General features: G+C 26.3%; 1 protein-coding gene across 1 annotated transcript in view; it reads right to left on the bottom strand.

Moving 5' to 3' along the window:
• LOC117170656 (charged multivesicular body protein 5) overlaps positions 1-12,786 on the bottom strand; it is a 13,154-nt gene extending 368 nt beyond the window's left edge. The window contains exons 1-3 of the mRNA XM_033357573.1: positions 12,604-12,786; positions 7,806-8,123; positions 4,033-4,260 (exon numbers count right to left, since the gene is read on the bottom strand). Of these exons, the coding sequence (XP_033213464.1) occupies positions 4,033-4,260; positions 7,806-8,123; positions 12,604-12,672 (615 nt within the window). The 5' untranslated portion in view covers positions 12,673-12,786. The remainder of the gene's footprint in view (positions 1-4,032; positions 4,261-7,805; positions 8,124-12,603) is intronic.
• Between the last annotated feature and the right edge of the window lie 136 nt (positions 12,787-12,922).

The following is a 12,922-nucleotide window of genomic DNA, read 5'->3' on the forward strand; positions in this document are numbered from 1 at the left end:
TATAATTCCATCAAGACACAAGAATTCGTCAATCAAACAGGGCTCGGATTCACTTCACATGAACCTTTGTCAATGACAAAACTTTTATATAAATGGCGTAGAACTTGGATGGACAGGTCCTATTGGGAATGGTTAAACATTTTTTTTTGAGTTGAAAGTTCTTATTGGATAATAAAAATAAGGCTTTATCGGAAACAAAGTGTTTTAGACGGAATTTACGTATTATAGAGAGTAAACCTATACTTTTTGACAGAAATATTTTTCTAACAAAAAAAAAAATTATTGTTCTCTTTATTGTGATTTTCAAAAGATTATAAACATAAATAGACTTATTTTGAAGCAAAAATGAACTCAAAGTAAATTTTTATTAATCTACACATGAAATATTTACTATTTAAAAATCTGATCTAAAAGTTAGGTTAGAATTCGTATTTAAATTCCAATAATCTATTATTCGTATTCTTGGCATAATATGGATAAAATTTGTTGCTACATACATTAATTAAAGTTTATTTAAGCTTAAAATGAATTGTAATTCGCATTAAATAATGAAATAATTGTATATTTTTAAAACCTATTTCACAAAAATGTGTTTTTTTTCACTGTATAAGATGGAAATTCTATCTAAAACTATTGTCTTCTGATGAATATTTGTTTTTAGCATTCAATCATTGTTTTATACTTCATAAAACAATCGTAAAAACACTTTTATGCAAAAATTAAAATACATGTTTAAAATTGTACCTGCTCTTTCTAGTTCCATTTTTAGGCACCATGTGGCGTAATGGTAGACCACCATTCCCAATGAGTAACTTAAGTTGCATGAGATGTGGAAAAATGTATTTTTTAAGGAACACTGAGAATAAAAGTTTCAAGAAAAAACTAAGAATTTTCATTTTTTTGTTTGTTTTATAACGAAGATAATTAAATCCAACGCCATGCGCGTATAAAAGTACATCAGACAAATGTCATATGAGGGCTAAACCTGGTGTTGTCACGAAATTGATTGGGTCTTGAATATACTGTTTTCCAAGGTAAAATATGAGACACGTTACTTTCGCATTTACGAAAAAAATGTTTTCCATGATATTGTGTCTACTCAAATCCTGGAAAAAATCCCTGTCAATTCCAATTTTGTTTTTATCTCATATTTTTCCCAGGTACATAAAGTTCGTGAATTCGAATTATAATTTTTAAAAAATATTTTATTTTCTTAATCTTAAAATTCCGTGTATGATTAAGTAACATGAATGTGGGTAATATATTAAATTCAATTTAAACTGCTTTAAAATACTAACTTTTCAAGTAGAAATATTGCACTTTCAACAAGATAAATGAATTTTTAACCAAATACGTGGTTGAATCTTTAACCAAAGAAGACGACTTTTCAATGAAATACATGAATACAGTTGAATTTTCAACTAAACAAAAAATAATATTTAACTAAATAATTTAATTTGAAAGAGATCAATTTTGAACTAAAAATGATTAAGTTGAATTTTCCATTGAAAAATTTTATTTCCCACGAAAAAAACCAACAAATTTTCAACCAGATTGATGAATTTTCAACTAAAATGGTTAATATTCAACTGAAATGGCTGAATTTTGAACCAAAAAGAGGAATTTTTAACAAAAAAAGTTTAACTTTCAGCTGAGTAGTTTTATTTGCAACAAAAAAAATTTAACTAAAATTATGAATATTTAATTTGAATACTTGAATTGTAAACCAAAAAAATGAAATTTCAAAGAAAAGATTAATTTTCTACCAAACAGATCAATTTTCAACAAAATATACATAAATTTTCAACTAAAAAACATAAATTGTCAACCAAAAATTGAATAGTTAAATTTTCAGTTAAAAAAATTAAGGCTCAACCGGAGATGTTTTCAAATAAAATGATGGAATATTCAACTGAAATAGTTTGTTACATTTTCAGTTTCGAAAAAAATAATTTTCAAAGAAAAAAAATGCAAAGAAATAGTTACATTCTTGAACAAAGTGATGAATTTCTAACTGGAATATTTGAATTTGAAACCAAAAAGTTTAATTTTTAAGTAAAATGATGAGTCTTTAACTAAAATGTCTAAATTTTCACCCATAAAGCTGAATTTTCAACCAAGAAGATTAATTTCTACGAAAAAAAAATGAATCATCATTTTAAAAAAGATCATTTTTCTACCTAAAATTGAATAGTTACATTTTTAGTTACAAAAATTAATGTTAAACCAAAGAGAAAAATTTCCAACTAATATGATCCAATATTTCATTAGAATAGTTATACTTTCAGAAAAAAATACTTGAAAAAAAAAATAAATTAAAGAAATAGTTACATTTTCAAAAAAACGTGATTAATTTTTTCAACTAAAATGATGAATCTTTAACTGAAATAGTGCAATTTTAAACTAGAAAGATGAATTTTCAACAAAAATGTTGATGGAATTTTTGATTTTTCATTATTTTTTCTATGATCAAAATTTGAATTTTTAACTTTTTGACAAAATTAAAAAAGTTGTTATGATAATCTTGTAGGGCTTTCAAAAATCAATTTTTTTCTTCTCTTTCCTTTTTTCATATCATGCGCTATTTGGTTAAAAATGTTCATTTTATTTCTTTATTTTGAAAACGCTCTAACTCTGATAATTTTCTTTTTATAGAAAAAAGTCAACAGGGTAAATTGTTTGAGTTTCTGATCTCTATAAATAATCGTACATAAATTTTTTAAATCAAAAAACGTGGAGATTTGATGAAAACCGACAAAGTGAAGTTTTACATAAAACAAATACCTTCTCATTAGTCTGAAAATGTAAAAAAATGTTCAAAAATTGAACAGTTAAATTTTTCGTTAGAAAAAATAATGCTTTATCAAAGAGATGAATTTTTCACTAAACTGACGAAAACTATTTCTTGAACTTTTCTTTTATAATATAAAATACTTTTTTCTAAGGTATCACTTCTTCTTTTAAACATTCTTAGTTTAGTTATGGAAACGTAAACCTTTGTTATTACAAGTTTTGGAAGTTTTAGATACAATATATCAGAAACTTCCGTAATTGTAACTGAAATATATAATAAATATGTAACTGAATTTGCCTGAAATTATCTTATGTTTACAAAACTCTTGATATAATTTTCTTAAACTTGTCATTTTCCGAAATTTATCATCGCAATGAAAGAATATCGGCGAAAATCAATTCTAAGCTTTTTTAACTATGAACGTTTCTAATTTGATATTTGTTATTGCTTCATGTGACTGAATCAAATTGAACATTTTTAAGGACTCTTTTAATTTGACACAATTTCTCTTTTGACAGAATTTAAATTACGGTTTTCATTTCGAAATTATACGAAAAAGTACGATTGAAATACATACGAATTTGTTAATATCCGAATAAAAGAATGTTAAATTATTACATTTAAAATTTGTTTAACTTTCAAATTTTCAAGCAATTGTCACAAATTAGAAAGGTACAATTTTGAAATACCTTTCTTTAAAAAGTTGGAAATGTTATACAGCCTAAGATAGAAATCAATAATAAATTAATTTCAAGTATTCTAAATGAAATTGTGCAAGTCTGGGACTATTTTCTGGTCGATAATTCTGTACTTGAGATGGCACACAGGTTATTTTAACCAGATGAGCAAAGAAGTTTAAAAATATTTTCCAAGGGATAGTGAAGACTTTAGAAATAGTGGCATTAACCTATCAGCTGCGGAATTTCTTTTTTCGCGGATTTTCTACTCATTTTCAATGTTTCACTTACATTACTTCAAGTAACTTAAACCAATTAGTTAATTTGCTTAGTTAACTAATTAACCTAATAACTAGTGGTTCAAATAACTAATTGAAACTTAACTGATTTAGTTAATTCAAAAGAGATAAAATGCGTGGTTCCATACGGTACCTGCAGCAGCTGATGGGTTAAGGATATTTTTTCAAAACATTGGCATCGTTGAAAAAAAGTTTCAATAGTGGCGTGAGTTCGAGCCCTGAATTTTAGAATACTATTATTAGAATGAAAATACTAGAATACCTTATTTCTCACGGAAGCAGCTCCTGGTTCCTTATCAGGTGCACTCGGCGCTTTGATAGCATCGTCGAGGTACGAAGTGTCTTCGTCCAAGGCAAGATCGTCTCCTAGAGCAGCAAGTTCTGCTTCCAATTCGTCATCATCGATTTCAGGTGTTCCGTAACTACGACCCATTGCCTCTTGAACTTCGTTTGCTTCTTCCAACATATCCGCTAAATCATCATGCATATCCTAGAAAAAATTCATTATTAAAAATTCGAATATTTACCATTTTCTTTACTTAAAATACCGGCATTCCTCTCGCTTACGATTACGAATAACTAGAAAACAGACACGCGCGCGCGATTATTTTCTTTATCTCACACAATTTTCCAATTAAAAAATCAAATAAATATTAATAAAAAATTGTTGAATTTCATTATACTTATTATTTAAAATAATAGAAAACGAGGAAAATATTTTTATTCTTGATAAAAATTAATACCTTAACTTCAGAAATAATCCATAATATTCTTGTATAGACAATCTAGCTCTTGCATTTTTATTTAATTAAAAATGCCAATTTTCGATAAAAAACATTAAGATAATCCAAAAATGTTAAAATATTCTAAATTTTGTTTTAAAATACATACCAATTTTTTATGTAAAACGACAACGTAACCTAACATAGTTTTAAAAAAAAATAGTTTTGAAATCTAATAATTTTTTAATAAAAATTTCTATGTTTGAAAAAAAACATTAACAAAATCCAGAATTGTTCAAGCTTTCCAATTTTATTATAAAAAAAATTATTTGACTTAAATCTAAATTTCAAACAAATTTCAAATTAAGCACCACGTCAATATAACGTAAAGATGTTAAAAAACGGTAAATATTCTTCATAGCTTTCGATTTTTCTAATAACGATCCCAATTTTAGGCGAAAAACACTAAGCCAATCCAAAATTGTTTAAGCTTGCAAATTTTATTATTAAGGAAATGATTTAAATCTAACTGAGTTTTATTTAAAAATACACATTTCAGGTTAAACACACCAAAATTACCTTAATTTGTTGAAAAATCGTCAATATTCTTTTAATTTATTGATTTTTTTTATTAACAATAGAAATTTCAGACGAAAAATACTAATATAACAGCAAATTGTGTGAGATTGTAAATCCTCTTTTAAAAAGTTATAAATATTTTTTCAATATATTTTTACATTTTCATCCTAATGAGAAGGTATTGATTTTATGTGAAAAATGACTCGCGGATTTCATCAAATGTCGACATTTTGAGATACCCTGGCTCAGAAAAAATAGTTTTTACGTCGGTTTGGTTTTTGTCGTAGTAGTCTGTAAAGAAGGTAACATTTAAAGGAATTATTCGATTGGATTACCCTTTGGCACACTTTATGAGGATATGAAAAGAAAGGATTAGTTCGTTAGCCAGCTTTTTTTGAAAAAATTAAAAAAAGTAAGGGCATTTTGAAAATTTCTTAGACCACTTTTTTTTTAATTTGAACTTTGTTTCAACAGCTATTCATAGCAGACAAAAATACGAATAATTTAGCCCCATTATTTTTTTAATACAATAAAAATGACTAAAGTTATAGAATTTTCAAAATCCAAAAAACCAAACGAAAATTAATATTTGAGGCCAAAAAAAAGGTGATATGGAAAAAGTACAGAAAAGAAAAACGTTAATTTTTCAAGGCCCTACAAGATTGTCTAAAGAACTTTTTAAATTTTCTTAACAAAAAATCGAAAATTCACATTTTTATCATAAAAAACTCATGAAAAAGCAATAACTATATTTTGTGGAAAACAAAACAAGATTGTGCACTTAAAAAAAGAATAGCAAATTTTTCAAGAATTACTTTTTTGTATGATAAGTAGTTTTGGCTTTATTTAAAAAAGAAACATTGAAAATAAAAAAAAATTATATTTGAGTACAACGATATAAGCTACGAGAATAAGTGAGACAAAATTTATTCAAACAAAAAAAATTTACAAATTTTTTACGAATATTTTTTTGGTAGGAAGCTTAGTTTTTTTTTTAATCGCAAAAAAACAAGATTAGGAATTAAAAAAATTAAAACACGGCAATAAGAATGAGACTGTTTCAATTTCCAATTTTCGACGAACAACACTAAGATGATCAAAAATTGTTAAAAGATTCTAAATCTTGTTCAAATTATCATATTTGTTTGAAAAGGCAGTTTATGAAGCAAAACGGCAACGTAATCTAACATAGTATAAAACCCATAAATCTTCTTTAAAATCTAATGATTTTTCAACACAAATTTTAATTTTCGACAAAAAGCATTATACAAAATTATGCAAGCTTACCAATTTTATTTTTTAACAAACTATTAAACTCAGAGCATCTCGATAATTTAATTCAGAATAGTAAATCTTCTTGGAAATCTGATTTTTTTATCTAATAAATTTCCGGTGAAAAAAGTTTATACAACCTGAATCTGTTGAGAATTGCAAATATTGTTCGAATCATAATGATTTTTGTTTTAAAATACTAGATTTTGTTGCAAATATTAAAAATTATGAACTTTCAAAATCTATTGATTTTGGTTTTAGTTTAATTTTAATTTAAACAATCTCCTATTCCCATAAAAAGGAGAAAAATATAATTCTAAAGAACCTTTCTAGGAATAGAATTTTATAAATTATGATATTTTTTATTATTTTCGCTTGTGTTTTTCTTGTTATAAATTTTTATTTCTGATATAAAAAAGGCTTTACACCTACAAGATCAATAATTTTATTGCAAAACATGTTTTAAAATAATTTTTATTACAATTCCTTACCATCACATACACAAAAGATCGACCCTTTTTGAGAAGAAAAATCAATTTTTCTGTTTAATTAATTATTAACAATAATTTTGCCGAAAATGCAATTATAAACGTATTTGAAAATTCATTTTTCAGTATAATCAAGATATTTGAAACTTGAAAGTTCAAACTGAGATTATAATTTGCCAGTTATTTGCATAAAAGGTCGAATTTATCAATACTGGAGAGTTCAATTTATATGCTTACTCTCATTAAGATTAATAAATTCCTCAAACTGTATTAAGTAACAAATTAAAAATGTAATAGTATTTAATATATTTTACCATATATTAAATCATGAATAGAATAACGTAACAGCCAGTCAAAAATTTACAAAGAAATTATAAATAGTTTTTAAAATATCATATACTGAATACTAATAAATTTATCATTATTTTACTCAACACAATTTGAGACATTCTTTAAACTTAATTACAAACCTGCACTATAAGTATATGAATTGTAAGGCCCATTATTGACAAATTAGACATTATAAGCGACTAACTGGCAAATAATATTCTTATCTTAAAGTTTCGAGTTTCTACAATTTTCTTTGTACTAAAAATAAAATTTTTAAATACGATTATAATGACATTTTCGGCAAATTAGGAGGATGCCAAAGAACTGTAATCAAAAAATTCTATTTACTGAATTTTATAAACTACAACTTCAGTTTATCAAAAAATTCCCTGACTCTTTCAAGTTTTCCCTGATATACCGTGACTATTCCTGGCCAGTTTTAAATTCCCCGACTTTCCAGAATTTCCTGAATTATAGTAATCCTGTTAAATGGGATTATTTGTATATTTAATTTTCGAAATTTCCAATTTAAGACGTAAAACAACTAACAGTAATAAAAAGCCAGGTTTTCAACAACAATTTTTGCAATATTTTTGAGATATATCGTTACACCACTTTTTTTAGATAGGATTAAAGTACTCTACCTCTATTTGATCGATGTTAATGTTTTTGAACTCCTTCTGCATTTGTTTCACGCCATCTTTCATAGCAACGACAGTAGCCTGAGTGTCTTTTAAGGTTTGTGTAGCATAGTTCGTTTGCTCCATATTAAAAGCCTGCTGCCTCAAGTTATCAACTTGGGACTCATACATTTTTCGCTGTTTAAGAACACGCAAGGCTTTGGCTTTCACTGCATTTTTCGCAGGTCCTTCTCTCATTTTGACCATTTGGTCCTTATATTTCTTAAGCTCTAAATCTAACTTCGCTATTTTCTTCTCCGCTGAATCTGCTCTACTGTCGACCTAAAAATTAAGTTCAAATTAATAATATTATATAAGTAATTTGATTTAACAAAAGTCCGAAAAATGTACGATATTACACCACAATATAAAGAAAAAAATTCAACTCGTCATCACAGAATCTATTACAGTTTAAAAAGGTGAATAGGTGATTTATTTCGAAAATAGGTGACAAATAAGTGACCGAAAAAATGTATAAGTCAAAAAAATATGCAAGAGGTTGCCTTTTTTCCAATTTTAAATCAATGGGAAACTTCATGACCTTTGATGCACAGGTTAATATTAATCGATATCTCTTAAACTCACTTTCCGGGTTTTAAAACAATTTTCCGGGTTTAGACCATTTTTTCCGGGCGAGTGGTTAATTACTCGGATTTTTGGTGTACACTAAATTGCTAGATTAGATAGGATTGCATCAAATTACAAAAGATTCCATGCATTATAGGGAATTCATTATAGTAAAGAAATTATACGTAAAACAATGATAGGATAATTGACATTGGAATTAATAATAGAAAATTATTAAAGGAATTACTGTGAAAAGTACAAAAGCTGCAATACAAGAAAATTTACGCAGAAAAAATCTGTAAATTCCCTGAATATCTTTAAAATATCTTCAAATTGTATTGAAATCCATATGTAAACTTTTTGCACTCTCTTGAAATCCCTTGATACCTTTGGAAATATTTTTCAATATATTCAAAATATTTGAAATCTGTTAACATAATATGTTCAAATCCATTGAAAGTTGTAAAATTCTACAAAATCCCTTGAAATGAAACTTAATTTATTTCGTACAGTATAAATCAATTGAAATCCCTTGAATATAAGTTGAATTAAACTTATTCATAAGAGTTCTCAAGAAAAAACGTTAAGATCCATAGAAATCTTTGAAATCTCTTGAAATCTTGGAGATTTAATAAAATCCTTCAATTCTGTGAAATTCCTTGAAATATTTGAAAATCCTACAAACTTCTTTGAAATCCCTTGACAACTATGAAAAACGTAAAAATTCTCTAAAATCCCTTGAAATGTTTTGAAATTCCTTGAAATCCGAGGAAATATTTTTAATCTCTCGAAAACCGTTGAAATTGTTTAAAATGGAAGTCCCACGAAATTTGTTGAAATCTTTGGGTTTCCTTGAAACCTCCTGATATGTTTGTAAATCCTTAAAATGTCGTGAAATTGTTACGAAATTATTCCTATGCTGACTTTCTTATAATGATTTTCTATGATGATTTTTTAGAAACCCGAAAAGATGTTAACAAATTCAGTATAGGCCTATACTGAATTTTCTATCATATTTGTTCGTACGGCAGGATTAGAAGGTATTGTAAAATATTTCAAGCGATTACAAAGCATTGCACATCATTGTATAAGATTGCAGAGAAAGTGTATACCAGATTGCAGGAGTAATTAATTAACCCATCGAATCCCGGTCATTTAAATTTTAAAATTCAAGCCCACAGAACCGAATTTATAATTTGAAGTATCTATTCAAATAGGAATATCTAAATTGCGAAATCTAATGCGGAACAATAAAATCCTACACTTGAAGTTTGAAGAGGTTAAAATAACAAATAAAAGACTCTTAAAATAAAAGAGTATTCAAAATTCTACGAATAACTCTAGGTAGAGACCATAAAAATAGAAGCATTTTTATTTCCAGGTCTTCACAGAAAAAAAATCAAATTTATTATTGACTCATTTACAAAAAAAAAACATTAAAGGCTTTCAATGGGAAATTTTACTTATTTATAAATTTTCTATCTAAAACAATTGTAATTAATTATTTAACCTATTCAGTCTTTCAGATGAAAATTAGAATTTAAATTTGAAATGGGGACGGCCTTTGATGCAAAATATTTTGTTTTTCAAATATTTAAAGCTTTTTTAAGTGTCTTATTTTTTATCTAATATATCTATTTACCATTTTCTTTTTTAATCTCACAAAATTTATCTTATTCTTTCGAAATCCATGGAAAATTTAAAAAACGATTAAAATTGACGAAATGGCAGCAGGTTGTCTCAAAATGTTTAATGTAAATTTACTCAAAAAATCCAGCGTTTTTTGTCTAGCCCGCGCTTTGAAGAGAAGAGAGAATCTTTTTGTCTGAAAAACGAAAATTCACGTTTTTTGCTACAACGATACAGGATACGAAAAATATCAGATAAAGAAAATTTTTTCTCTAAACATGTTCTAGAAAAATGTCACTTGACACTTTTTCCTATCTCGCGTATTTTCGAGATTTTCACGAAAATATGTATCCTTTTCTTGACAATATAATTTTATGGTATGATTCTTGATTAACTCAATTTAACAGTTTTAATCAATTGGTAGTAAAATAGGAATGAAATAAGATAGAAAAACGAATAGTATCAGTTATTTCAAAAATATCGACTACAATGAAAAAAATTTGATCCAAAAGTTGTTGAAACTGTTGAATTCTGTTGTTCTTCCTTTATTATGACACCGTACAATTTTCTTGGCAAGAAAGAATAAATTAGAAAGGATTTGATACATATTCTCGCAAAAACCTCTGAAATAACGAAATGACCATTTAGTCAATTTTTAACTTTTTTAAATCTTCCAATGGATTTCTAAATAAGATGGAAATTATATTAAAATCAGAAATAAAACGGCAAATACAAATATTAGATTTAAGATATCATACTCTGAACCAAAGTTTTCACAATGTTTTTATAAATCGCGTTTTTATTTTTTAAATTAAAAAACTCACAACTTTGTCACAAAAATTTTCGACAAATCGGTAAGAAAGCTGTTCTCTGAATCCGTTTGAAAATAACATATTTGAGAGGCAAATGATTCTGCGTGGACTGCCTGTCTAATTTGAAATGAATTCGGCCTATCAATGTTTAAAATTGTGCAATTTATAAAGTATTAAAGTAAAATCACGAAATTGTTAGGATCTGCATTTTAAAATTATTCAGCTATGAAAGATTTCAAACGAAAATTGTATATTAATGGTTGAATTTACATTGTCTTCAATTTCAAAATGCGCCCCATTTTTAATTATTCAATATTAAAAATTTTAATCTAGTACTTTGCAAATTCCCACGCTTCGAAATAATAGTTAATCAAGTATTAAAAGGCTTTGATTTCTATTTCTGCAACTTTAAGCGATTTCAATTTAATTTCAAGAAATTTTGAATGATTTAATTCAACACTTATTAAGACTTCAAATCCAAAATCTTAAAAATTCAGTTTCTTTTTAAATATTAAATACTTTAAACGTAAATTAAATCAATAATTAAGCTTTTCAATTTGAAAATGTCCCTTTTTATTACGTAAATTTTAGAACATTCAATTTGCAGAAATATGAGAAATCTGTAGAAAGATACAAACAACAATTGTTGAATTTCACACTCTATAGATTAAAAATAATATAACTTATCATTTTTCGAGTTAAAATGATTGAATTTGTAATGTTATGAATAAAAAATTATTTAACTGTGAATACTTCATATTAAAAATATTAAATTGTAAATCCTTTCAATTTGAGACACATTATGAACAGGGCACAAACAATTAAAAAAAAGCGACTCATTTTCCTACTTAAAAATAAACATACAAAATAGTACATTTTCAATTTTTTAACATTTTGTATTCAAAAATTAAAGAATACAAGATTTGAAAAACTAAAATTGCCAAATTTAAACCATCAAAATTAAAAAGTTTCAGTGACAATTTAAAATTGGAAAAACTAAAGCTACAAGACTTCCCATAGAGTCCTAACTGAATATGTTCTTCTACTAACATTATAAGAATTTAACAAATTACCGACCATAAAATGAATGCACTGTATTTTTGCGAGTTTTCCCTGGTCTTAAAAACATTGCATCTCATTTCAGCTAGCACGAATTAACTCCAAATCATTGAAAATTGCAATTTTGTATAAAATTTTAGTTTTTACATTGAAAAAAGGTGAAAAGATGAATAAGACACACTCCATTTTTACATTAAATTATTACTATTTTCAATCGCCTTTCATTTACTACAACTGGACTACAGACGAAGATTGACAAAATACTTTTTTGCCTAACTTTTAAAATTATGACAACTTTAATCTGACCTTGAAACGTTTCTATTACGATTTTATAATCACCAAAGCTCCAACATAATTTTAAATAAAGAACATCATCTCAATAATTTTGCTGAGATAACAATACGAAACCATTAAAGAGGATAGAATAAAAATAAAGAAAGAATTTCTACTTATTTTGAAAATATCTTTTAATTCTATGGTGTAAAAACGTCATCAGGCATTTACATCATTTTCCGGACTACTCTGAATGACTGGTTATAAAAAAATAATTTATATAAAGTGATTAAAATTTGCAATAATCTGCAGTAAAATTTAAATAAACTTATTTTGAGTATTTACGGAAAATGATTATGAGTACCATGAATCACACTTTGAGGTTAGGATATTCACAAAATTACTATTTAAATTGTGCTTACTCCAGCGATACAGTCAGTGATGCTTGGTGGTGGTTCTTTTGGCTTCGCACGTCCAAAGAGCCGGTTCATTTTGAAAAATTAAGACCGATTTGATCGAGAATATATCAGAAAAACAATTTTTTGACAAGAGCACTTTTTCCGAGAAAAGTCAGAAACGTCAAAACTCAACTATGAATAGATTACATCAGTCTAACATGACAGGTCACAGTCAGGTCACATGACTTGTCTGAGGTTAGGCTAGGTAAAAATGATTTTGAACTTTACGATAATTTACTTAAAAATACATGTATCTTGGATTTATACTTCTGGTATTCCAACA

Source organism: Belonocnema kinseyi, chromosome 4 (genome assembly GCF_010883055.1).
Source record: "Belonocnema kinseyi isolate 2016_QV_RU_SX_M_011 chromosome 4, B_treatae_v1, whole genome shotgun sequence".
Taxonomy (NCBI): Eukaryota; Metazoa; Arthropoda; class Insecta; order Hymenoptera; family Cynipidae; genus Belonocnema; species Belonocnema kinseyi.